Source organism: Rhizomucor pusillus (assembly GCF_041956525.1).
Source record: "Rhizomucor pusillus strain CBS 183.67 unplaced genomic scaffold VTP01scaffold_7, whole genome shotgun sequence".
Classification (NCBI taxonomy): domain Eukaryota; kingdom Fungi; phylum Mucoromycota; class Mucoromycetes; order Mucorales; family Lichtheimiaceae; genus Rhizomucor; species Rhizomucor pusillus.
The window spans coordinates 291,742-315,809 of NW_027192149.1; the positions used below are offsets into that span (position 1 = coordinate 291,742).

The following is a 24,068-nucleotide window of genomic DNA, read 5'->3' on the forward strand; positions in this document are numbered from 1 at the left end:
ATACAAACGCACCCATATTATGTAGACTAGTGCCATATCATCGTTCTTATTACTATTGTTTCAACAACAACGAGAGATTATTACTGCAGCAAAAAAAATCAAGGGAATATATTTCAACATGAGAGAAGTTAAACTTTAGAACAAAAATTATATGAACACGGCAAAAATTTGTGTGAATGAATGGAATGCAGCGTAAATGAAAACTCGGGATAGAGGTAAGACAGGAATAGTAATAGGGAAAGTAAATCGTAGATAGTATTTCTAAGCTTGATTCTGCATGAGAGGCTCCAGATCGTAGGCCTGATTATCCGTAGATAGAGCCTCGTACTTGACGGGACGTTTCCATGGTAGCATTTGCATCAGTCGATCCCAGATTGATGGCTCGGCCTTGACGTCTACTGGCGATACAGGACCAATTTCAATAGCCACGCTATTGTTGGTGTAATCATCGTCCGCAGAGACAAGCTTCGGTTTGCGCCAGAACCACTTGAGCATCAAGCTGCTGACAACAACGCTCACTGAACTTGCTGCCATTGCCATACCAGCCAACATCGGATGCAGGTGGTAGCCCCAAGGAATAAAGATACCCATCGCCAAAGGAATGCCGACCAAGTTGTAAACGCAAGCCCATGCCAAGTTGTAGCGGATACGTCTGAAAATGGATCTTGAAAGGTCAAGGGCCGCTACGACATCCGATAAGTCGTTGCGCATCAGAACCACATCTGCCGCTTCCATAGCCACATCGGTGCCAGTGCAAAGCGCAATGCCAAGGTCGGCTGCAGCCAGCGCCGGAGAGTCGTTGATACCGTCGCCAACCATACCAACACATGCTTTTCGCAACTTGACCGTGCCAAACCATGATTTTGTTGCAAGCGATTGCGTTTGCATCCGCTGAACAAGCAACGTCTTGCCGTTAGGCGATACACTAGCGTGGACTTCCTTGATACCGACTTGCTCAGCTATCGAGCGCGCAGTAAGCTCATTGTCACCAGTCACCATAGCAGTTCGTATTCCCATAGCATGAAGGGTAGCAACGACCTGTCTTGACTCAGGTTTCAGTGTATCAGCCAAAGAGATGTAGCCAGCGGCGATACCGTTCCAGCCTACAGCGATGCATGTGTGTCCTTTTGATTCTTCCTCCAAGATAGACGCAGCCTGTTCAGAATCCAGAGTCATGCCATGGTACTGTTCGAGCCACTTGCGGTTACCAACGACCAACGTATGCACTGTTCCGCGGAGATTCTGGACGTCTTGCTTTACAGCGTGATTCTGGATAAGACCTGTTTCCTCGTTGAAAGTAACCTGACACTCGATACCGAAACCGGTCTCACTCTTGAAATTTGAGATCGTTGCCACATTGTCAAGCACTTCCAGACCCGATAGCTCCTTGCCGTGTGTCACAATGGCGCGACCGATCAAATGCTCGCTGCGGGTTTCAGCGATAGCAGCTAGCATTATCAGTTGCGAGCGAGAGAGATCCATGGTCCAGCTTTTAGCTTGGGTGACGTTCAATTTGCCAACAGTGAGAGTGCCCGTCTTGTCAAATACCATCTTGTTGATACGTTGACCGTTTTCCAAGACTGCACCGCCTTTGAAGAGAACGCCGTGCTCAGCACCAACGCCAGTGCCGACCATGACAGCTGTGGGCGTTGCCAAACCGAGAGCGCAAGGGCAAGCAACGATGATAACACTGATACAAAGCTTGAGACAGACAAAGAACCAGTCTCCATCGCCTTCCTTTTGTATTTCCATTTGCAACATCTCGGGCACACGATCCACCCCGAGAAGAGCAACAATCATTATCCAGGCGAGCAGAGTACCTACACCTAGAAGGATAACGGCTGGAACAAAGTAACCTGCGATGAGATCCGTGAAACCTTGGATGGGTGCCTTGCTGACTTGAGCGTCCTCAACAAGCTTAACAATTTGGCTCAGAGCAGTGTCAGATCCAACGCGAGTTGCCTTCATAGTAAAAGTACCCAGGCCATTGACCGTACCGCCGATGACAGAATCGCCAACCTTCTTCTGAACAGCATCGACTTCGCCTGTGACCATGCTTTCATCCACAGCAGAAGCTCCCTCGTGCACGACACCGTCGGTAGGAATCTTGTCACCAGGCACAATTTTGAGCAAATCACCTTGCTGGATAAGCTCCGAGGGTATTTTCTTTTCTGATATAACTTCTCCAGTATTTGGATCGACGGTGAGCATAGTTGCTGTCGAAGGTGTCAGAGACATGAGCTTCGAGAGTGCTGTGGATGATTGTCCCTTGGCCATGTTCTCTAGCAGACGACCACCTGCAATAAATGTGATGAGCATTGTTGAGGTATCAAAAAATACGGACGGGCGATGGTCAGCTTGGATGCAAATTGCCCGAATCATGGAAAAGATTGAAAATGCAAAAGCGGCCAATGTCGATAGTGAGACTAGAACATCCATTGTAGGAGAACCATGACAAAGCGAGCTATAAGCAGAGACCAGGAACCGACGACCCACACCAAACTGGACAGGAAGCGTCAAGATCAACTGCACAGTATCCATTATATAGAGTCCAGGAATGAGTAGTGGTATGTCAAGTATATCCTCGCCCCAGTTAAACGTGGGCAATATCATGGCAATGATGAAGACCGGGATAGAGAAGATCAGACACTTTCGAAGAGCAGCGCGCCATTCCTTGATTTCGCGTATCTTGGAAAGACTCTCTAGCTGCGCATTTCGAGTGTTGTCAGCAACCAGTGCATTGAATCCCAGAGACTCGATTGTTTCGACAATGTCTCGAGGACCGAGCTGTGCTGGATCGTATGTGACTTTGCCGGTTTCTGTCATCAGACTAACAGACACAGATTGAACGCCTGGCAGACTTCTGAGACCTCGTTCGATGCCATTCACGCAGCTAGCACACGTCATTCCAAATATTTGCAGCTGCAACGTATTATCCTCTTTGGGTATCAGGATGGAAGCCTCAAACCCGCAATCCTCGATCCAGCCTGCAATTGTCTGCTCATCCTTGATAATGTGTGGGTCGTACTGGACAGTTGCCTTTTCAGCCAGGAGCGAGACTTGAATTCCACGGATACCAGGCTGACTAATCAAGGACCTCTCAATGCTGTTGACACAGGATGCGCAAGTCATGCCGCGAACTTGCAATTCGACTTGCCGATGTTCCTGCTGCTTTGTTGACGATGACGGTGCAGTTGCAGATTTTTCGATACTTTGTTGCTTTCTTCCGATCGGCTGTTCCTTTTTTTCGGTTGCGGTCGTAGGTACATCAAATCCACAGTCTTCGATAGCCTCTATGATTTGTTCGCAAGAAACAGTTGCTACGTCGTGCACAATGGTCGCTCTTTCATCTTCCAGACTGACTTGCACAGAATCCACGCCGGATAGCTGATCAAGTGCATTCGTTATCGACTTTACGCAGGACTGGCACGTCATCCCTTTGACTGTCAATGTAGTTGTTTCCAAGCTAGTGGCAACGAGGTTAGCAGTCGATTGTGGCACGTCAAAACCACAATCTTCGATAGCTTCAACGATTTGCTCGCGAGAAACGGCTGCTGCATCGTGTACTACAGTTGCTCTTTCGTCTTCCAGGCTGACTTGCACAGAATCCACGCCGGATAACTGGTTGAGTGCATTCGTTATCGACTTTACGCAGGACTGGCATGTCATCCCTTTAACTGTTAACGTAGTTGTTTCCTTAGCGCCGGCCGTTCGTGGCACATCAAAGCCGCAGTCCTCAATGGTTTCAACGAGGCTTTGCTCGCTTAGTTGAGTGTTGTCATACTCTATTGCTGCAGACGCTTGCTTCAGACTGACGGTGACCGACTTTACACCAGGCAAACTACGGACAGCATTGGTCACTGCGTTGACGCAGGAATGGCATGTCATTCCTTTCACTGGCAACTCCGTCCTCGTCACATTGCCATTCACACTAATGTCCAGCAATACGCCGTTCGTCATTTTGCGCCGCCACCTAATGAGGGTTTAAAGACAAAGGGTAGGAAAGGAGGAAAAGCAACTCCAGGTGTTTAACGGCCAAGTTTGCAGGTATCGATGCTGGAAAAAAGAAAACAAACGGCAATACTCTTCCGTTTCCGAATAAACTTCTCCGAGGCATGATATTCGCATCCCCCCAGCCCCTTACCGTGAAACGCAAAGAAATAACAAACTGCTCAGCACAGCTGCAGCTCGATCGATGCCTCTTGCATTTCTTGGTTCTTCGATAAACAATGGATCCCTAAAACTCTTTCTGACGATATAGTGTTTCATATTCGCAAAATCTAATCACGATGAAGCAGGATCATTGTTTTACCGCATTATCTGATTTCGGTACCTGGCGTGAGCGCTCTTCGTCCATCTGTTACACATATACTCAGCGAAAACATTTTCATTTATATGTTGTTATTGTTGTTTATCAAGCTACCAATGTATTAATGTTGCCAACGGTCTATTTGCAAGGTATGTTACATTTATATGCATGCAATGATACATTTTACAGGTAAAAAGCATGGATTGCTAGCTACACAATCTTCAAAGCGATCGCCTGATGAAATTTACGAGAAAGTTTCCGCGACAAGAGGACTCGTTGATATGCGACTGGAGGATACGGTCGGACAAGAGTTATATTATCCATTCAGTTTTCGCTTGGGGCTTCTGGATGATGTTCCAGCGCCTTGTCTATCAAATAGGTTAACAGAGAATATAATGGGTTAATAGTGGAGAACGTACGTTGAGCGTTTTCGGGATTTTGATTCAGCAGTTTCACTATCTGCCCATGAAAAGCTTGCCAAATATGGGTAAATCGAAAAAGCAACGAGTGCCACTAAACGTAACTTACTGCAAGCTCGGATCATCGTAGAATATTTGCGAGTCGGCCTTATCGAAATCTTCATTTTCAATCAATTGCTGGAATATCGCATCATCGCCGTACTGAGTAAATCCCTCCTCAAGGGAATCCGTATTGTTGGAGTCCACATCCGGAGTGTCTGGAGTTGACTCTGAAGCGGGGACGGACAATTTTGGCAGGTCTTTTGATGTGCTAACTGAAGACCGCTTCCGTCGGTCCGCTTTGCCCTTCTGGATCGACCGAAAACGCAGAGGCTTAATTTCCGGCTGGATTGGAGGAACTTGCGAAAGTTTCAGCTCATCAGACTTTGAGGACGAAGCAACAGGCTTCGCTTGTTCATTCAGGTTAGCTGGAGGAGGATGAGCTCGCTGCTTTTCAGTTTGTTCGGAAGAATGATCGCGGTATAGATTTTTGACGTCGAAGGGTATCTGAGAAAAATATTCATATCAGCGAGAAAGGATCTAGTCGCTGTTTGCGCTGTTACACGCTTACATTAGGTGCTTTCACATTTTTGATTTGGCTGATATATGACTTGTCGTAAACGCAGTTACCCAGTGCGTTGCCGAACATCCTTAGGGCTCTTTTTAAGGCATCCGTCGTTGCTTCTTTCTTGGCCTATTGTAAGGTAATTTAAATCATCCATCCATACTTGACACTCTAAAAAATATACCTTTTCAAGCGAGGCAGCCTTTCCGCGACCATTTTCCACCTGTCCGTAACCGATATCCTATTCGCAGCGTACAAATATAACTTGATTAGCTATACAATCAATTGATGAATAAATTCTCTTTTTTCACACCTCGTGAAACGTCCCATCCTTCAACGTGACGCGTACAATAACAGAAACGCCTACGTTGACGCGAGCTTCCGCAGATTCCTCGATCTGAGTGAGTTTAGGCATGTTAGCAGACTGAAACCTGCATTAACGGAAGCACCGCATACATAGTCAATAGTGATAGTCCTAAGCTCTGACGACCACCCGTCGAATCCAAATATATCGTTCGCAATGTTGATCGCCGTCCGTCCCTCAATGTAAGTCAGTCTGCTGCCACCTATATACCTTTGCTTAGAGAACGATCGATCGATCATACCTTCTACGCGTCTGCGATCTTCGCTTGTACTCTACCTGGACCTGCTCGTTGGCTGAGAAACTCGGGTCCCAGCTTCTTGCGTAGCTCAGTTGCTATGTACTGCTTTTCTTCCTGGGTGAATTCCTTAATCTTGGAGGTGGTCATAGAGGCCAGAATCGCAGGCGCTGCGAAAAAGTTGGGAGGGAATGCGCGTGAAGTAAAAAATTTCCAGGCGCATGACCTAATTTTTGACTCTGGTGTCAGGGTGGGTCAAAATCAAGTTCACCTGCTTTCATACTATCGCTTTAGCTATGCATAGCACTCAGTATTGCTACTTAGGGGATACTAGGATTACCAATTGCGATGCAAACAGACTACTTGATTTGAGGCATCGATGTGAACATTGACAACTAAAAATGTTGAGTCTCAGACAACATTACAGCTATAGCGTTTTCCGCGTAAACGTGTATGTACTTTATTCTTCATTCTTTAAATAAATTGTGCCGTTCAGTTCACGTTAAGCAATGCATTTTAAAGTCAACGATATATCCAGGAACCACAATGAGCAGGCGGCATAGCCAGTTCCCAAAAAGGTGTGGGGTTCAAAAGAGTACATAGAGTAAATCTGCAACTCATAGTATCTGTCAGCCCAGATGTCCAGCTGATAGATGCTAATCATATAATATTGTGATCAATGGAAAAAAGGTACTGTAGCAAGCCAAGAGGCATAAAGGCCTCTTCCCATCCGCCCATCCATCGCCGTTCCGTATTTGCTGCTTGCTTGGCCGTCTTGAAGGAACTCCGAGGCACACACTCGCAGGCGAAGCTACGAATAGCTGAATATGCGCAGTAATCTTTCCAGAGCGTGACGTTGTGCGGAGATTCAAATGGAATCATCTGCATGTATCGAATTTGCCCCATGCTTGCAGAATCTGGCGGTGTGGTTAGCCATATGTACAATGTACAATGCCATAATTCCTCGCTGTGGGAGCGTGAGCGACTGGCAAAATTGCGCCTGTGAATCCGTCATCCCTGCAGCGAGACTATATTTCCAACGCTGTTGTAACACCGCCCGTTATCCTCTTTTTGGATGTCATTTATCTACTTGACTTTTCAGTTTAGCTCAACCTCGCTTTTTAGCTGTTAGTAACCGTATATTATAATATTTATTTGTGGAAAATGTGCCATGAAGGCCGTGTAGTATGGTGCAATAGGAGATAATGTCGAGTACGCTACTGGAAGTGCATAGTCATCATGGATGAAATGTCTTGTAATTTTTGTGCTCCTTTACTAAGTTGAATTCATGTACGGTGAAAAATGTCAGACAAGTTTGTACTTATTCATAGCCATAAAAAGTATTCGGTTGCGCTTACAGCAGCACTTTTGAAAGCTGAAGATTTGAATACGCAGAAAGGAGGAAGCGTACGCCATGGCTAACGATCTGCACTTGAAAGAACTTTCTTTATATTCTAGTGGTATCTTCAATGAACCCGCATTCGTTTGTGGTCAAGAACAGTTGCCAATGGCTAGAACCACGCTCTGTTTCTTTATTTAAATCGTTCAACCTGCGTCATAAAATTCCGCAGATATTCCTAAAACAAGTATAGTCTCTAGCTAATGTACTAGGTTAAATGTTGTAGATAGCAACTCACTCGCGGTCTAAGCATCACTGACTGCAACGCTTAAGTAGAGCAAAAGAAAGGAAGGAAAAGAAAACACCTCTCCACTACGTAGCATTTGCTATAGAACTTCAGGTCTAAATGAAGAAGGAAGGGGTAAGGGTCAGGGTTATATTTATTCTCAAGATGTTACTTTTAAAAGTTTGTAGCGAGAATATCATTGATTGCTGCAAGCTATTTACTTGTAAATTTTTGGTTTTCTAGTTCTTGTATTTTTCGCAAGTGCAGATTGCTTTCAGGCCGCATTCACCGAGCTCAGAACGGTTGCCTTGTCCGAAAGTTTGGCAGTATTCCTCGCAGACCTTTTCGGCATGCTGATCCTGGAGCTTGTGGCAGTTCTTGCTAGTGGCAGGAAGAGCATTGGTAGCGACAACCAAGAGGGCGAGAAGAAGGGCGAGAGCTAGGTGGAGCTTTTGGGAGTTCATTGCAGCGTCTTGTTGTGAAGGATGAAAAGTGGGAAGAGGGCCAAGAATGAAGAAGTGGAAAAGAAAATGGGCGACGATCCCCTCTTATATATGCAGTCGCGCTTGATGATCCAAATAAGTCAGTAACTCACGATCTTCTCCAACCTCCGTTTTGACGGCCTGGTTCCGCCAACCATTTGTCGAATGGGATGATGGTCGCACCAATACTTGATTTTTCTTACCCCATTTGGTGATTTTATACAGCAGTGCTACCGATTAATATGAAGTTCATCCAAGGATTCTTATTTTAGATGAAGCACAAGACGCGAATTAAAAATATCTTGTAAGAGGTTACTGGGTCCGAAGTTCTCGAAATCTGTCACTGCGAGTGAAAGATAGATTTCATTGTTATCAAGATTGCGGATACCAAAAGTTTCCCTTCTCGATTCGCTATCTAGGGAAACATACATCATTTCGATGCCTTAGGATTCTCATTTGACTCTCTATTGCCGATGGCAATCGTAGCTTGACGTAAGTCCTTAAAGCACGAGAGGGCGGCGCAAAGCAGCCTGGTCTGTCGAACGCCCCTGAATGAAAATCGCAATTGCTGGAAGCTGAATTTGATCGATTATCCTACATTACCGCTACTACAAAGCATAAAGATATTTGACCTGCAGTGCTACCCAACAAGTCAAAACAGATTTACTATGTATGATCAAACGTGACAGAATAGTTTTCTAAACATGACGACTACAGAGCAAATTATGGTATGGGTATAGACGTGGCCAATGGATTTGCGCATTCGGTCTGGAATCAACAAGCAGAGATGGCGATGCAATCGGTCAAGTACTCCTCGATTTGTTGAATCTGACGCGTTAAATCCGGCTCGTATCTCGATCTGGCTATCTGTAGTTCGGTCAGCGATAACATCTGTCAGCAATGCACGCTTCTGTCTGGGCGAACGACGACGTTGGAGCCACCTGAGACTGACGGCAAGCAGGCCTTTCCCTTCGTAACGGCAGCAAACACAACCGGTTGATTGGGCCTGACATGCATTAAATGCGTTGTCGTTCCTGACCCCGACCACCCCTTCAGGTTATACAAAGCCACTCCCGCTCTCTCCTCCGCCTTCCGAGTTCGTTATTATGCTACTGCGATCGATTGCGTACAAATCTACTGCACTCTTTCGAGCACCAGTAAGTAGCTTGGAACAATGCTAATATTTTGGTTGCTAAGCTTACATTCGCCTCAAGTATGCCCAGTGCCGGCATTGGGATAGACACAGCTGGATCCGCTGCTATGTAACTGAAAGCCGCAAAAAGTACAATGTACTTTTCTTCGGTACAGACGATTTCGCAGTAACACACCTCAAGGCGCTAGTCACTGAAAAAGGTAAAACCGTTGTTGTTAAAGGCATGAGTTCCATGCGTATGAAGCAGGAGGGGGGTCTTTTGGAATATCCCATATTTATATACATATCTATCCAAATGCAGGAAAAGAGAATTCTTGCATAAATAGCATTGATTTAGTGTGTCCGCCTGACCGATGGACAGGAAGAAAGAACAAGATTCATACACCTAGTAAGTTTTCTTTAAACAAGATGGGTTGCAATCTTTCTCTTATTCTAACACACTAGCCGTGGTCCCTTTTCTTGTTGAACAGGTCCAACTAAAGGATTAGCGGAACTGTACAGCCTGCCAGTATTCCACACGCCAGAGGCAGCGAAGACACTGGATGATTGGCATATCCCGAGTGAGAAACAATATGATCTGGGAATTGTGGTCTCATTCGGCTACTTTATTCCCCCACGGATAATACAGCAGTTCAAATACGGCGCAATCAATGTTCATCCGTCACTTTTGCCAAAGTATCGCGGTGCAGCACCTATCCAGCACACGATCCTTGCAGGCGACGATGAAACAGGAGTGACCGTGCAAGAATTGCATCCTGAAAAGTTCGATGCCGGCCGAATACTGAACCAAAAGATTGTGGTAAATATACATACATACGTGCTGTTGCATCGTTCATCTTTTGTTGTTCCAGTTTTCCAACACTCCCAGAATATTTATTAGAATATCAGAGAGCATGCACCACGTTACAGGACGCTCAAGGATCAGCTGGCGGGTGTAGGAAGTAGACTGCTGGTCGACACATTGCAAAACTTGGATCACTGCAAGGTTTGAAAGTTAACAATGTGTGATAGATATGAATGTAGTCTAACATGCCTTGTTGTTTCAGGCAAATGCCAAGGTGCAGGATGAAAGCCAGGCTAGCACAGCTCCGAAAATCAAGAAAGAGTGGTCAATTATTGATTGGGACGAGATGGAAGCGTGGCAGGTCGAGCAACTTCATCGAGCGATTGGTGATCAAGTAAGTCTATATCCCATGCAATATCATTTTGATCGATCAAAAAAGCTTAATCTGTTGCCAATTTCCTAGTACCCTCTGCGAACAACGTTTACATTTTCACGCATAAAACGGTCCAAAAAGATCAAGCAACGACACCTTACGATGCAACTGTTGAACATTTATCTACCAAAGAAATCGCCTTTGCTCACACTGAGCCCGCCTCCAGAGCCTGGCACGTTCGCCTACGATCAGGCAACGAAATCGCTTCACGTCTGCTGCGCGGATTTGAATCCTATCGCTTTGACGCATATCAAGGCGGAGGATAGCGGCGTGATTGATGCACGCGATTTCAAGAACGGCTATGAAATCCGCGACAACGTAGGCCAATTCGGATACATTGCAGAGGACCAAGTCGCGCCTGGTATGAGCGGCGTGCGCGTCACCAAGCGACGAGAGGAGTATAACAAGACGATCCGCAGACGCATGAAGATGCGCAAGGCAGAATTCGAAGCCGTATTCAACAAGACACTCGATTCGCGGTCCATGCATTAGAGTAAAATAAATAAATGGTTTTTGTATATGTAAAGGATTGTGATTTTCCTTTTTTTTTCATTTATTTACAAGGAAAGGTACATACAGTTATTGTTTGAAAAGATTGGAATGACAAGAGAAAATGCTATAAACACAGAGAAAGAGCGAAAGGAATGATAGAGATGAAGGAGGAAGGGAGGTAGAATGATGGCGAGTAAGGAGATGGATGGAGATTGAGAGAGAATTTCCCCTCAAAAATTTTCAGAAATTTTTTGGGCATACATGTCGATGTTGCTGTTGTAAGGAGTGCGAGCTGGGTAAAGAAAGAGTGTATATGCGGAGAATTTGTGCAAAAATGAATATTATGTACAGGATATATGAAAATGAGAGGATGGGGGCAAAGAGTAATAATAACAATAAACAGGCATCAAATGAATGAAGGGAAAGGAAAGAAAAATGAAGATAGTTTAAGCAATGCATCGCAGGGTGACCTTTTCAAGACGCACCCACATGGTGCCCATAGCCTTTGCGAGATCCGATTCCTTTGCAATGACAGTGGCAGTACCGCTGCTGCTGTCAATGGATAGAGAGGACGCAGCGCTTGTGTTTGAAGATGCAGATGAACGCGTGTCATTGAAAAGGAGGACGAAATCATGCGGCAGCGCGATAGCAGGATCGCAGAACTTTTGAGCGATGCGTGCACGGAGATCGCTGAGAGTGACAGAGCGGGGCACCTGGATAACGATAATGTTATCAACGTCATAAATAACCTTGATCTTGATGGTGCGCAAAGTAGGAGAGGTCGTCGGACTAGGTGCGATGCTCGTAGCAGAGGTGCTCTGGCTGTCACGGCTGCTGTGTGAACTGCTTGACGTGCTGCTGATGACGCTGCTGCTGGTAATCACGCTCGCTGGTGCTGCACGTGCTTGGGGGTATCGATGCTGATATCTGCAGCAGCTTTTTGGAGGAACCATGGGCGGGTAAGCGGGTGTAGAGTACGAAGGAGCGGGTGGCATGCATTGCTGCAGCTGCTGGTGGTGAGAATTGCCGCGACTTGCCCACGGCATGATCTTGCTAGCTGCCTGCGAGCAAAAGTTGCTAAGACTGGACGATGAGATAGTGGGTTGAGGCAAAGGAGTAGCATGCGAAGCAGGAGTTGCATGGCTGCGTCCTCGTGTCTTGAACCGCTTCCACAAGGGTGATGGCTGTTGCTGCTGTTTTTCTGCGATCTGAGTGGGCAGAGGATCCAAAGGGTGGAATCCGTTGGGAATAGCAGAGGGTAAGGCCGGCATTTCTGGAACTTCGTTGGTCGTAATCAGATCAGGATGCGATGCTGACTTGCGCAGAGACTGAGAACCGTCAAAGAATCCGTCCTGGGTTATCGATGATTGGGAACGCAGTAGTCTTTGTTGCTGTGCGGATGGTTGTATTTCTGCATCGGTATCCTGCAAACCAAAGAACTCCAAGACGACCAGCGACTGTGAGATGGATGGTGGCATGGTGAACAAGGAAGAGATGAACTTGTCGATATCTGCGCGACGTTGGACATGGACTTGCTTTTTATTTTGTAGCAAGTTCAGACGCTTGCCGTTCAGTTTTGGGAGTGCGATGGTATCGGCAGGAGCACGCGAACCAGCGCGGCTTGCCAGGCTGCTGAGGGATCGTGCGGATGTCGGAAAGGCCTCGTGAAGGCGCTGGTTGAATGCAACAAAGTCTTCGTGGCGACGGGCAACAAAGTACGGTTGTCGGGAGACAGGTCGTTTGGTATTTGACATGATGCCTTGCTGAGGAACCACTCTGACGATGAACCATATCTTTTGATCGGCTCGCTTCTCGCAGCGAACGATGGATGCGTTCTGAATAGGTGGTGCCAGCTTCATGCCTGCTGAAGGACACGTTTTGCCACTGATATACATAGCAACAAGCAAAGAAAAAGGATACCAACGAGGCTGGAAAAGTGGCAACCTATTTATATTTCTGTTGGGGGTGAGGGGGGAAACATACAAATGGACAATTGCGTCAGGAGTCCAAGCCGATATGAAAGGAGAATAAAGAGCAAATTCTGTGCGTCGTTTGGGGGAGGGGATCGTCTAGTCAAACAGAGATGGGGGGTACAAGAGATTTCTCAGCAATATGCTTGAGCATCTGTCTTTAGAGTTCACATCTTTGACGTGCATTCCAGGCAAAACCGTATCCCAAAAAGAGAGATCGCTAAAATCACAACGTGGTTGACCTTTCAAGCCCGTATGGGATCAAAGGTTAAACCTTTTTTCGAAAAAAGAGCTGCCCAGATCATTCCTGTCAATGTGTCGTGATTGCCATCACTGCACAAAGCCTGAGGGGTCAGGGGAGCGCGCTGGATAGAGAGAAAGATGCTGCACGAATGGACACGATGGTAAAGAATGGCGTGAGCCACTGGTGCCGTCGAATTGTAATGTTCTAGATCCTCGAAAAGCTTTTGCACTAACTACGCACACGCACACACAGAGGCAGACAGGTTAACATATAAAGGGAGTGATGGGAGCTGTGGAGTTGGTGGAGGAGCGGTGCTGCTTCCGTGAGAACTGCGATGGTGACAGCGACTTTTTTTGGCACATGTACATGCGTCATGCAGCATCTTTCGTTTCTGCCTCTCGTGGGCTTCTAATCCAGTTTTCTTTGAACATAGGCTGCAGTTCTGGGTTGATTGCAAAATAGTTGACGGGAACAACGATCAAATCATTTGAACCTGTGCTACACACTTTGGACGCATGCTTGCAATGCTGTTCCTTTCAAAATGTGCTACGACGATGAGATGGGTCGTCATTTATCGGAACCCTTCCCGCCACTGCTACTCCTGAACTTTTTTTTTGTCCTCTGTCTATCTCTCTCTCTCTCTATCTCATGTACTACTCGTTTTGCCATCTGTCAATGAGATTCGGGCTATCACGTTTGCGATTGGAGGAAGCGTTGGCTGTGTGACGGACATCCAGTTGGAAAAGAATGAACTCGAGCTTGACGCATTTGGATGCATATACATGCAGAACCTCATGCTTGTGCTACATGCGACCAACGTCAAGTCTCTGGCTTGGCTATTCTTGAACAAAGCGGATGCGATATCCGAGCAAAGAAGAGCGAACCCCATTGTGGTATAAATCCTGCTTTACCCAAAAAAGGGAGCTTATTTGGAGACACAAACGGGCCGCCGCTCAGGACAATCTGTTTGTGGGATCCAACCTGAAGGCTCGGACCCAGTCGCGTTTTTTAGAATGCTCGAATTACGGACATTGACTGCATTTGGGTATTCGTCGATCCTTTTTTCCCACTCGGGTTGCCTTCCTTGTCCATGCACTCGTATTTTTCTAGCTCTGGTGCCAGGGAGAATGGCAAAGCACATGGAAAGAGCATCCATGGTAGCACAGATATAAAGTACTGGTGGAGCAAAAATGGGGAGGCATTGATGTAAAAGAGAAAATCGTGATAAGAATGCTTATATCAAGCTACAGACTAAATCCTGGATTCTATCTTGAGAGTGTCAAACGCTGTTTGCTGAAAGACATTCCGAGATTCTCACGTATGTAGTTTATCCGAGCGTGTCTTCCATTCGCTTCCGTTGTTTATTTAGATAGCAAGTTCCACCGTTGTGGAACTTGACCCTGTGACAAGCGCACGAGATCGTTCATATCACTTGAAAATTTTATAGAAATCTTCTTTCTATTAGCAACGCTCTACAACATACACAGCAATATACGTGTAATTTTGCTATCTTTAATATCAGAGTGAGAAAAAAAGATAAGAATTCCCTATCGAGTACGATTGTCACCGCGAGCTGCCTTGCAGATGGCAAAAGATGATCAATTCAAAGCAAAAATGCAGCTGCTGCGATCGACAATTCCTTTGAAAACGATGCTCCTCAGATTGGCCTTATTCATCAAGCTGAAGCCGCTGGTACTTTCGGCTTCAAATCCTCGAATGCCGAACAGAGTAAACATAGATCCTTCGCATCAGGCGCGCCGCTTAAAATCCGGTCCCCGTGGATCCGCTATCGCTGATGATTATAGTACTCTGGACATTTATGTCATTATGTACCTTTTGCATGTTTTATTTTTCTGCAGCTCGAAATAAGGAAACAGCTAATATTTATGGATGTTGAGCATCCTCCGCCTTTGCAGGGAAAATCTTTACTGATCTTGAACCAGTCTCGCTTCGGGACGCACGCACATACATTGGACTAGCTCCTTCTAAGCTCGCGGTGTCGCTTTGACAGACTAAATATTCGTGATGGAAGCAAGGAGTTAGTTGTGAGCTTTCACACGAACACACCACTATTGCTGATTGCTCGATGATAAGGTTAGAAGCTAGACCATTGAATGTTGTGTGCTAATTCTATTGCATGGTGTTGTATAGCAAAAAAAATGAAAACGGTAAAAGCGGCAAGGCTTGGGCAGGGTTACCTGATCCATCAACTAAGACAATCAACAAGTTCTTGGCTCCAACGTAACCCGTAAACAGAAACGACTCATATGATGCTGTTGATAATCACAGACTTCCAACGAAATCTTTGGTGAATGTGACGCCAAACAAGCTGCACTTTATCAAACCGCGTGATTCCCCATCGTATCTCTGGCCCTCCCATTTTCATATATGTAAGATTATACGTTTTCGTTAGGATGAGCAGCGCAGAGATAGAAAAGAACAATTGTCACGCCCATTCTTGAGCTAACCAAATTTCACTATTGAGGAGTAAAATCGCCTGATTTTCCAGAGATACTGGATGGTTCTATTATAAAGAGAGAAACGCTCAGGAACAAAACGCCGATGGGTCCCTGAACGCACAGACAATGCTACGCCGGCTCACTTATTACCATATAACCACGTTACCCGTTTAAGTGGATACCATGATATATCTTGACTCGACCGTAAGATATGTATCATGTTTACTGTCATCTTTCGCACCCTAAATGAATGGTCTTCCATTTACATGCTGCAATATTCTGGCCTTGAGCGCCATTTCAAGTGATTAGTAAGGCACAGAGCAAGCACGCTCTGCATCATCTACGTTAATAGGCTCCTATTTTTGATAAACCAGCGAAAATATGGTTCTGTTTAGACGACCAAATTTTGGATGCTAGAACGTCAGTACCAGACGTTCGCAAAAGATACACACGCACGCTCGAAAGTCACAACGTCGTGCATGCCAAAGTACTGTACAGCATGCAGACAGAGTGGTCACATGTTCAGTGATAACAATTCTTCTGGTCGCATCTTTCGAAAAATTCGAGTCGTATGTATCAAGATCACTTGATCATCTAAGGAGAAATACTTAGTCGTCTTTTCCATTGGCTGCGAACAGAGCGCTTCCAGCTACTCCATCGTTTATATTTATTTAAATGAAATCCCTGTTTCTGGTCCAATAAATATCTGGGGTTTGCGTTTAGCGTGGTGAAGTAAGTGGACAAGACATTCATTGTCTTCGAGCCGAGAACAAGCTTGGATTTCAGCTTCTTGCCATCGGCGCTGGTGATGGTATCTGCTGTTTCGTTTCTCCAGCAAAGTCGATGATGGATATTCCGACCCGCAGTGGATGTCAATGGATGCATGTCGACTGTAAACTTCTGCTGTCAAAATCATCAATGTATTGTCTTTGCTAATCACTATTGCGCTTGTCACTAAGCTCGCAAGCTTGGGCAGCAGCTCTTCTCGCATGCGAAAGTCTATTTTGAGTAATCCGGAAATGGACCTGTCAAGCTCAATGAAGGGCCCGGTTTCGCGTCGATGTTGGAGGTATTTTGATATGCCGAGAATGGCACATGGAGTCTTTCATCGGATTTGCTTCAAAGATCTTCGAATCTTGCTGCAGTTCAGGCAGACGAGAAGCGAGTTAAAGTGTACTTTAACCCACCACGGGGCTTGGTAAACTGTCCATCAACTAAAAGTCTTGCCTTATCCCCATGACACGGGAATCTACCGATTCCTGAGAACCACAGAAGCTGAGCGTACTTGCATCATTGGCGAACCTGACATGAGCGGCTCGAAGCTTATCTAAATTATCCTTGTTGAAAAGGCCGGTGACATCTACAGCATCGTTGGAATTCGTCTTCCTCGCAAAAGATATGACTATTGGCCGGCAACCAAGCAGTTTGGCCCAACACGCCGCGCGCTCAGTGTCGGCGTCCGTCGTGCCTTTAGTTCCAGAAGATTCCAACGCGCGCATGCAACCACGTTCAAAAGTAAATGATTCGAAGAGTCTCCGCTCTTTCAATTGTCTGCCAATCTCTTCTTTGCGATTGCTATAAAGTGGTATTGACGCAATATGATTTCTGCCCAGTGCTCTGAATGACTAAGTGAAGAAGTTCAACCAAGTGCGGGTAAACGGCGGGAGTAACTATGACTCTCTTAAGGTAGCCAAATGCCTCGTCATTGCGGTCATATTGATTAGGTCATGATGTGCGTAATTTTTAGTCTTCATTATTCTCGATCAGAAGGGCAAGATTTGCAAACGTGGTCTTTGTTTCGCATGGCATGCACCTCGTTTTTCAAGCATTTCTCACAGATGACCCAAGGCCAGTTGACTTTTTCGTGTCCAGTGTTCTCCTCCAGTGCATGAGACGCGTCGTTCACGCTGTCAGCTGTGTCGTCTTCTGTGCGTCAGGTTAGCTGAGGTGATGACAATCGCCTTCCCTGAGACACCGTGAGATTTCAAAGGATTTCCTGGCAACAGTTGATATGTCCGAAGTTCAGCAAGCTGTGAGTCCCAGTAGCTGGTAGAACCGTCTCATTATTAGATCACCCAGCTGGCTTTGGATCGCCATGACCAGAAGTCGTCAGATAACGCACTTAAGGAAAATGCTTCAGTGACTCAGGCCTTGGAGAATCTAAGCAACAAACTGCACTTTGGAAATCGAATCCCATGACTCACGACAGCTCACGAGCGTCAGCCTAGAATCTCTGTTTGGAAGAATAGTGCCCCAAAATGAAAGCGAACAACGGATGATCGAGGAGATAGAAGGACTCCAAGGCAAGGCACAAAGTTCTATCCTATATTGTTTTGCATATTTGCCAAACCAAAGCAGAGACACACGCCCAAATTGTTTGAGCAAATCCATCAAGGAACTCTCTGAGCATGCGCCAAAGTTTCTGACCTTATTAGTATTTTCTACAGTCAATCTGGAATTTTAGGAGGAGGTCTCTTGACGTTTGAGTTCTTTTCTTCTCCGCATCAACATGAAACTTTCTGACTTGTCAGGAGACAGAGAATAGGAGTAAGAAACTTTTTAATTGCTAGCGAATTATCTACAGTTCTTGCTGCAGGGCTCGACACAAGGTTATTAGCACCGCCCTGGATAGAAAGGCTTGGCGGAAAACGACGGACAGGTTTGGAGAAACGCTCAGATGATGTGGGATGCTAAGCATTGATGCCAAGAAAATGGTTGGTAAAATGCGGTTAGAACAGGAGTACAAGATCCATGCATTCATCGCCGCATGATACCTTTTTCCCACTTAATGCCTTGATAACTGCTGCTGCTCTTGAAAGTGTCAAAATGACCATTTTGGGTAAAGGCTGAAGCTGACAAAGAATTTTCAGCAGCGAATAACAGCAGTTGCTTGTCGAAAATGGGGAGCAAAGTAATTTATAACTATACATTCTTTGTCGAGACCCTGCTGCGATCGCTTCCTTTTTCTTATCTAACAAAAATCGTCAGCTCATCGTCGTCACATTGCTGCTGCTACTGCAACTTTTTGTTCACGATCCCAGTGCCTTCTTTTTCCCTTTTTGAATTCCGTGCCGTAAGGGAGAATGAAAAAGTTCCAGTGCCGCGACCAAAAGTAAAGGGTGTCTTGGCCTTGCTTGCATTTGCAAGGAATGCCGGCAGTAGGCTTTTCTGAAGGTACGACTTGAATGTAACCCGTGGTGGCGCGTGCATCTTTAGCATAGCACCAGCTCTGCAAAAAAAAATTTTATATGCTCAGCGTGGCTGGTTCCTGAAAAAATTGCTAGCCGCGAAATGTGGCGCAGATAACCACAACTTGGATTTCAAGCTTTTCTGCATCTTTCGGACGGAGAAGAACTCTTCCGAAATTCTTTACTTCTCATCTACAATTCCAATTTGAAATAACAGTTCCACTGTTTTTTGACACTTTACCAAAACAGTGGCGATTCCCTTCAAAAAGAGTCACTTCCGCGGCTTGAGCTTTTTCTTTCCTGCCAATAGGATATCCAATGTCTTTTGGTATAGGCCCTAGCCGTATATACATATCAACCGCCAAAAAAGAAAATGAAAAATACGAAAGCCGTACCCAACAACCGGGGAGAAGGCGGCTGCTCAGGGAAACGGAGGACAGGTTGGGGGTGGGGGCGAGAGCATAAATCCGTTTTTGATTTGCTTCAACTCGGTCAATGTTTTAAAAATAGACCTTCGAGCCAAATGTGCCCATTTTTAATTTAAAATCCTGTGCTTCACACAAATAAAAAGGGAAGGATTGTTGCTGTTGTTGTTCCTGCACCACCAGCATCTGTTTTCTTCAAACCTATTAAATATAACCATGTCAAGTAACAACAGCAGCAGCAAGCGAGTTCGATTTACTCAAGAAACTCAAGTTGAATATACCTACAGTCAAGACGACTATGACCGGTCCTGGCTGGCTACTATGATTCCCTCCTCCTCTTCCTCCTCATCCTCTACCTCAACTTGTTCAAAAGTCACCCGTGATCGGACGTCAACCAGACTAATATCCGCGCGTCAACGACCTTACATACCTCCTCTTGATCTGTCTGGCGTGCCGAATGCTTGTGGAGGAACACCTGTCACAGATCACACAGTTGCAGTTACCATTGTTCCTCCTGCAACAGCCGCTGATGATGACACAAAGAAGCAAAAACAACATCAACAACAGCGACCTGCCAAGCTTTTCATTGATACACAATCGATCCGCGACGCTCCTTTGTTTTTCTCGCACATGTCTACATACTACACTTGTCGCTCAGATGATGATTGTGACAAGGATATCTTTTGGACACCTACCACCTCATCATCACCAGCCTGTTATTAGTTTACACTGATCCATGTATATACTCTTTGCAAGACTTAGAACAAGTTTGTGTTTTTGCTTTCGCTTTCGATACTATTTTATGATACCCTTCCACAATAAAGTTTGTTAAATCATCAGCATGCTTTGCTCCACAATCCAGTTTTAAAATGTTAAGTGGTCATAGTCGTAACTGTAGTTTATGTATTCGTGTTAAAGCAAATAAGGAAAAAGAAAAAGAAAACTACGGAAATGACATAAATTGGCAAACAAAGCAACAGTGCAATGATACAATAATCTCAAACGTGCTCAGTAGTCTAAATGATATCCTTCCAGGCTGGTTACCATCTGCCTGCTCCTCCTGCGTTGCCATAGTAGCCTCCACCACCGCCACCATGGCTTCTGCCACCGTATGAACCATATCCACCGCCACCTCTGCCGCGGAATCCTCCACCGCCGCGACGGCCGCCACCTCCGCGACCACCGCTGCTATAGCTGGCAGTATCAGCCATAACTTGCAAGCGACTGTCGATGGGTTGGTTGGTTTCTCTTAGAATAGAAACAAGATCTCGGGCTTGACGTGCGTTTTCAGCTGTGAAGAAGGTGATAGAGCTGCCAGTTGCACCACCACGACCCGTACGGCCAACACGGTGTACGTAATCTTCAATGTTTGTAGGAAAATCATAGTTGATAACGAACTTGACATCTTTCACATCTATAAAAGAGAGAAAAATCAAAAGTTAGATAGCGTGAAAAGATAGGACCCCATCCCCTACATGTCAAGGAAGAGTCCCATGCAATGGCTTCTAATATGAGTTGAACACGGACCCGAGAAAGAATCAAGGCGGAGCACATTGCAGCATGCTGCCGAAAGAGAGAATTAAACCTGGACCCTCTAGGGGGCTGGCAATTCGTTCGTGCAATAATGTTCCTTGCTCATCATAAGCACTATGTTCTTCCGACAGACTCCCCCTTTTCCCACAGGATCTCTTCTCTCACAATGGATCAGTGTCAACTCTCCAGAAGCACGGCGAAGCAAGATCAAAATATCCATGTCTTTTCAAAGTCACGATAATCGCGGCCGTCAGAGATGGTATGCCGATATCAATCCACATACGCCTTGGCCCTGCCGGCTGTATGAAAAGATACTCATGATCAACAATGCAACAAAAAGATGTCAATCTTTCTGGCAAGGCCTGCTTCGGCACTGCATGCATGACAGTATGCTGTAGGGGAGCAGCACAGTTTCTGTACTGACGGCCATGTAGTTATATACCACTTACCGATACCACGAGATGCCACGTCAGTTGCAACCATAATCGGATGAGCACCTGTACGGAACTGATTCAATACCCAATCACGTTCGTTTTGCTGCTTGTCGCCGTGAATAGCCAGCGCAGGAAAACCATCCTGTCTGAGGAAACGAGTAATATCATCCGCCGTGCGCTTTGTACTGGTGAAAATAATTGTCTTCTTTTCCTTCTCCTCCATTATGCGCTCAATGTGATAGATAAGTCTAACAAAACAAGACATTGTTCAGTCAAAATCAGTTTGCGTATAAATTTGCGCCGACAGCTTACTTGTTACGCTTTTCACTCTCTGCACAGACTTCCACAGTCTGCTTGACATTTTTGGATGCGCTGAGAGAAAGAGAACCAATCGTTACTTGAATATAGTCCTTGAGATAAGTCTCCGCCAAACGCTGCACGCTCTTTGGCCAGGTAGCACTCCACATGAGAGTCTGTCTATCAGGGCGGATTTGGTTGACAATTTTGCGAATTTGAGGTTCGAAACCCATATCCAACATGCGATCTGCTTCATCAAGAACAAGGTATGTAACACGTCGGAGGTTAGTCTTGCCAGCTTCCAGCATATCGATAAGACGACCAGGAGTAGCAATACAAATTTCGACACCTATAAGACAATTGGTAAGAAGATATTTTCATCACATATACGTAAGGCGTATTACATACCTCGTTGAAGATCTCTGATCTGGGGACCACGAGGAGTACCACCGTAAAGACAAGTATTCTTAATTCTGGAAGATCGACCGAACTTTGTGCATTCTTGCTGGATTTGCACAGCCAACTCTCTCGTGGGTGCCAATACCAATACGATTGGACCATCTCCAGGTTCAAGCAAAGGTTGAGCGTTGATGTGGACAATACCCGGTAAGGTATAGGCCAAAGTCTTTCCAGACCCTGTTTCGGCAACACCAACGACGTCTCTGCCACTCAAAGCCATAGGCCAGCCTTGACATTGAATAGGGGTAGGCGCTGCGAATCCTAGTTCCGAAAGCTCCTTCATGACGTATGATGGAAAGTTAGCCTCTTCAAAGGTCTTGAGCGGTTTGGGAACATTATTGCCGGTAACTGTCATGTTGGCTGCGGCTCTAATTTCGTCGACTTCTTGCAGCGATCTTGCTGCGACTGCAGGATGCTCTGCGTAAAAGTTCTTTTCAAATTTGGGAAGGGATGACAAGTCCCAATGGATGTCCTTCAGACCGCTTCCGAGTTGACCCATACGATCTCCACCACTGCCGTAGCTTCCGCCACCACTGCTGCCGCCATAGCCGCCGTATCCGCCGCCTTGACTACCGCCGCCGTAACCACCGGAGCGATAAGAACTGTATGACGAATAATCTCTACCATCGCGACTAGAAGAACGATGATCGTAATTGCGATCAGTTACATTAATACCAAAGTTGCAAAGATCAAGCTAGATGTACGACTTACGGCTTGCTGGATCTTCTGGGAGATGCATCACGAGAGCCGCGATCTCGATAAGAGCCGCTGCTGCTTCTGTAGCTGGAGTAGCCGCCATCTCTATAGCTGCCACTGCTACGGCCTCCTCCGCTGGATGACGAGTGTTGATCTCGATAGTACGAAGAATACGATGACATTACGATGATCCGGGATAAAGTAATCAGGGAGGATGTAACCAAGTTGACGAAAATTTTCTTTGTTGGCAAGCGGGTGATGAATCGAGATCGCTGGTAATCCGATGTCTGGGGGAATGAAACAGCTACCCAGTATTGGTGCTTCTGGGAGCAACAGCAGCAGCAGTAGCAGCTCCTCCGGCTTTTCCTGCGTCAACTTTACACGGCACATAGCTTCGTCAACAGGTTTGAACACTATTCCAAATAGTGAATAGCTTCTGACATCTAACGTAGCGTCTATCGCCGTCACATGTTTATGTTTTCTTGTCCTTTGTGCGCCTCCATCAATTATTTTACCGAGATGGACTAAGAAAAAAAGTTGAAGTTACGTGGCATGACAAACAAATTTAACACTGCATTCGTGACATGTTGTTTGCGGTAGATCTTTGCCGAAGAGAAGCAGTTTTTCTCGCACGATTATGCTTGCTTTTTGTCGCATCAAATTAGATATCTCCCCGACATGCACAAAGTTTGCCAGCAGTTAGTAGCAGCCTTCCCTGGAAAAGAGAAAGCTTCGTCTCAGTATTATATGCAGATGGGCGAGCAAATCGAGAGATTCCCACGTGGGGTGACTAGCTTGGCTTTATGCTTATACTCGGACGCTGACGTCAATTACTCGAGTATTTCTTTTTTGAGCCCGTGTACCGAAGAGGGCAAACATTCCAAGTGCCGCGTTTGAAAAAAAAGGTGTGGTAAATGTTTCGAAAAAACGGCTGCCCCGGGACATTCTTGCAGCGAGTAGCAAGCAATGGATCCAAGACGAGGGTCTGAAAGTCGCACACAAGGTGTTACAAATCACGAATTTGGAGAGCCGTTGCGACAAGGAGTAAAGGCATGCATGTCGCCATTGGTGCGCTTGTATCTCTTTTGCATGCATACATAAACAGAACCTCAAACGCTTAGCCTTAAGTGTGCAAACCCGCCCTTCGCAAGAGCGTAAACATTCCCGTCAATGTTGACCATGCAGCTAGGCGCTGGGGCTGCGTACCTAATTATAGTCCTGACTGGGGGTGATGTTGCACCTAAAGCATTTGTAATGCAAAGTCAGCTATCGATGCTGATGGTCAGCAAAGCCTGGAAGGAGATATGCTTAAGAAAGGAAAGCTCCTCTGGGTTTTAGACCGATCAAGACGAAACACAAAAGACATAATACTTTGAAAATACTTGTAAAGATCGGCAGCCAGATATTTAGCGAGACGGTGTATCAATCTTGCGCATCTAAGCTTTGTACATGCCTCCGGTGTA

The 24,068-nt window shown here is 45.8% G+C and overlaps 9 protein-coding genes across 9 annotated transcripts; 3 read left to right on the forward strand and 6 right to left on the reverse strand.

The window, feature by feature from the left end:
* Nucleotides 1-261: 261 nt before the first annotated feature.
* On the reverse strand, nucleotides 262-3,888 carry VTP01DRAFT_9597 (uncharacterized protein; the record flags this gene model as incomplete). Its single annotated transcript, XM_069388840.1, has 1 exon — nucleotides 262-3,888. The coding sequence occupies one exon, from the start codon at nucleotides 3,886-3,888 to the stop codon at nucleotides 262-264; it is 3,627 nt and encodes a 1,208-aa protein (XP_069240017.1).
* Nucleotides 3,889-4,625: 737 nt separating this feature from the next.
* Nucleotides 4,626-6,081, reverse strand: VTP01DRAFT_9598 (uncharacterized protein; the record flags this gene model as incomplete). The annotated part of the gene is made up of 8 exons (XM_069388841.1): nucleotides 4,626-4,677; nucleotides 4,729-4,782; nucleotides 4,838-5,274; nucleotides 5,339-5,461; nucleotides 5,517-5,573; nucleotides 5,646-5,729; nucleotides 5,789-5,898; nucleotides 5,973-6,081. 8 exons carry the CDS (start codon nucleotides 6,079-6,081, stop codon nucleotides 4,626-4,628), a joined length of 1,026 nt encoding a protein of 341 aa, XP_069240018.1.
* A 1,714-nt stretch (nucleotides 6,082-7,795) lies between these two features.
* VTP01DRAFT_9599 (uncharacterized protein) lies at nucleotides 7,796-8,020 on the reverse strand (the record flags this gene model as incomplete). Its single annotated transcript, XM_069388842.1, has 1 exon — nucleotides 7,796-8,020. The coding sequence occupies one exon, from the start codon at nucleotides 8,018-8,020 to the stop codon at nucleotides 7,796-7,798; it is 225 nt and encodes a 74-aa protein (XP_069240019.1).
* A 694-nt stretch (nucleotides 8,021-8,714) lies between these two features.
* VTP01DRAFT_9600 (uncharacterized protein) lies at nucleotides 8,715-9,055 on the reverse strand (the record flags this gene model as incomplete). The annotated part of the gene is made up of 2 exons (XM_069388845.1): nucleotides 8,715-8,905; nucleotides 8,980-9,055. 2 exons carry the CDS (start codon nucleotides 9,053-9,055, stop codon nucleotides 8,715-8,717), a joined length of 267 nt encoding a protein of 88 aa, XP_069240020.1.
* An 89-nt stretch (nucleotides 9,056-9,144) lies between these two features.
* On the forward strand, nucleotides 9,145-10,900 carry VTP01DRAFT_9601 (uncharacterized protein; the record flags this gene model as incomplete). The annotated part of the gene is made up of 7 exons (XM_069388846.1): nucleotides 9,145-9,195; nucleotides 9,253-9,391; nucleotides 9,493-9,579; nucleotides 9,662-9,990; nucleotides 10,072-10,176; nucleotides 10,238-10,369; nucleotides 10,439-10,900. The coding sequence occupies 7 exons, from the start codon at nucleotides 9,145-9,147 to the stop codon at nucleotides 10,898-10,900; spliced, it is 1,305 nt and encodes a 434-aa protein (XP_069240021.1).
* Nucleotides 10,901-11,346: 446 nt separating this feature from the next.
* Nucleotides 11,347-12,759, reverse strand: VTP01DRAFT_9602 (uncharacterized protein; the record flags this gene model as incomplete). The annotated part of the gene is made up of 1 exon (XM_069388847.1): nucleotides 11,347-12,759. The coding sequence occupies one exon, from the start codon at nucleotides 12,757-12,759 to the stop codon at nucleotides 11,347-11,349; it is 1,413 nt and encodes a 470-aa protein (XP_069240022.1).
* Nucleotides 12,760-16,562: 3,803 nt separating this feature from the next.
* VTP01DRAFT_9603 (uncharacterized protein) lies at nucleotides 16,563-17,772 on the forward strand (the record flags this gene model as incomplete). Its single annotated transcript, XM_069388848.1, has 7 exons — nucleotides 16,563-16,642; nucleotides 16,699-16,771; nucleotides 16,923-17,088; nucleotides 17,321-17,378; nucleotides 17,446-17,510; nucleotides 17,580-17,605; nucleotides 17,677-17,772. The coding sequence occupies 7 exons, from the start codon at nucleotides 16,563-16,565 to the stop codon at nucleotides 17,770-17,772; spliced, it is 564 nt and encodes a 187-aa protein (XP_069240023.1).
* Nucleotides 17,773-19,402: 1,630 nt separating this feature from the next.
* On the forward strand, nucleotides 19,403-19,909 carry VTP01DRAFT_9604 (uncharacterized protein; the record flags this gene model as incomplete). The annotated part of the gene is made up of 1 exon (XM_069388849.1): nucleotides 19,403-19,909. The coding sequence occupies one exon, from the start codon at nucleotides 19,403-19,405 to the stop codon at nucleotides 19,907-19,909; it is 507 nt and encodes a 168-aa protein (XP_069240024.1).
* Nucleotides 19,910-20,226: 317 nt separating this feature from the next.
* Nucleotides 20,227-22,787, reverse strand: VTP01DRAFT_9605 (uncharacterized protein; the record flags this gene model as incomplete). Its single annotated transcript, XM_069388850.1, has 5 exons — nucleotides 20,227-20,600; nucleotides 21,169-21,401; nucleotides 21,466-21,799; nucleotides 21,859-22,541; nucleotides 22,621-22,787. 5 exons carry the CDS (start codon nucleotides 22,785-22,787, stop codon nucleotides 20,227-20,229), a joined length of 1,791 nt encoding a protein of 596 aa, XP_069240025.1.
* Between the last annotated feature and the right edge of the window lie 1,281 nt (nucleotides 22,788-24,068).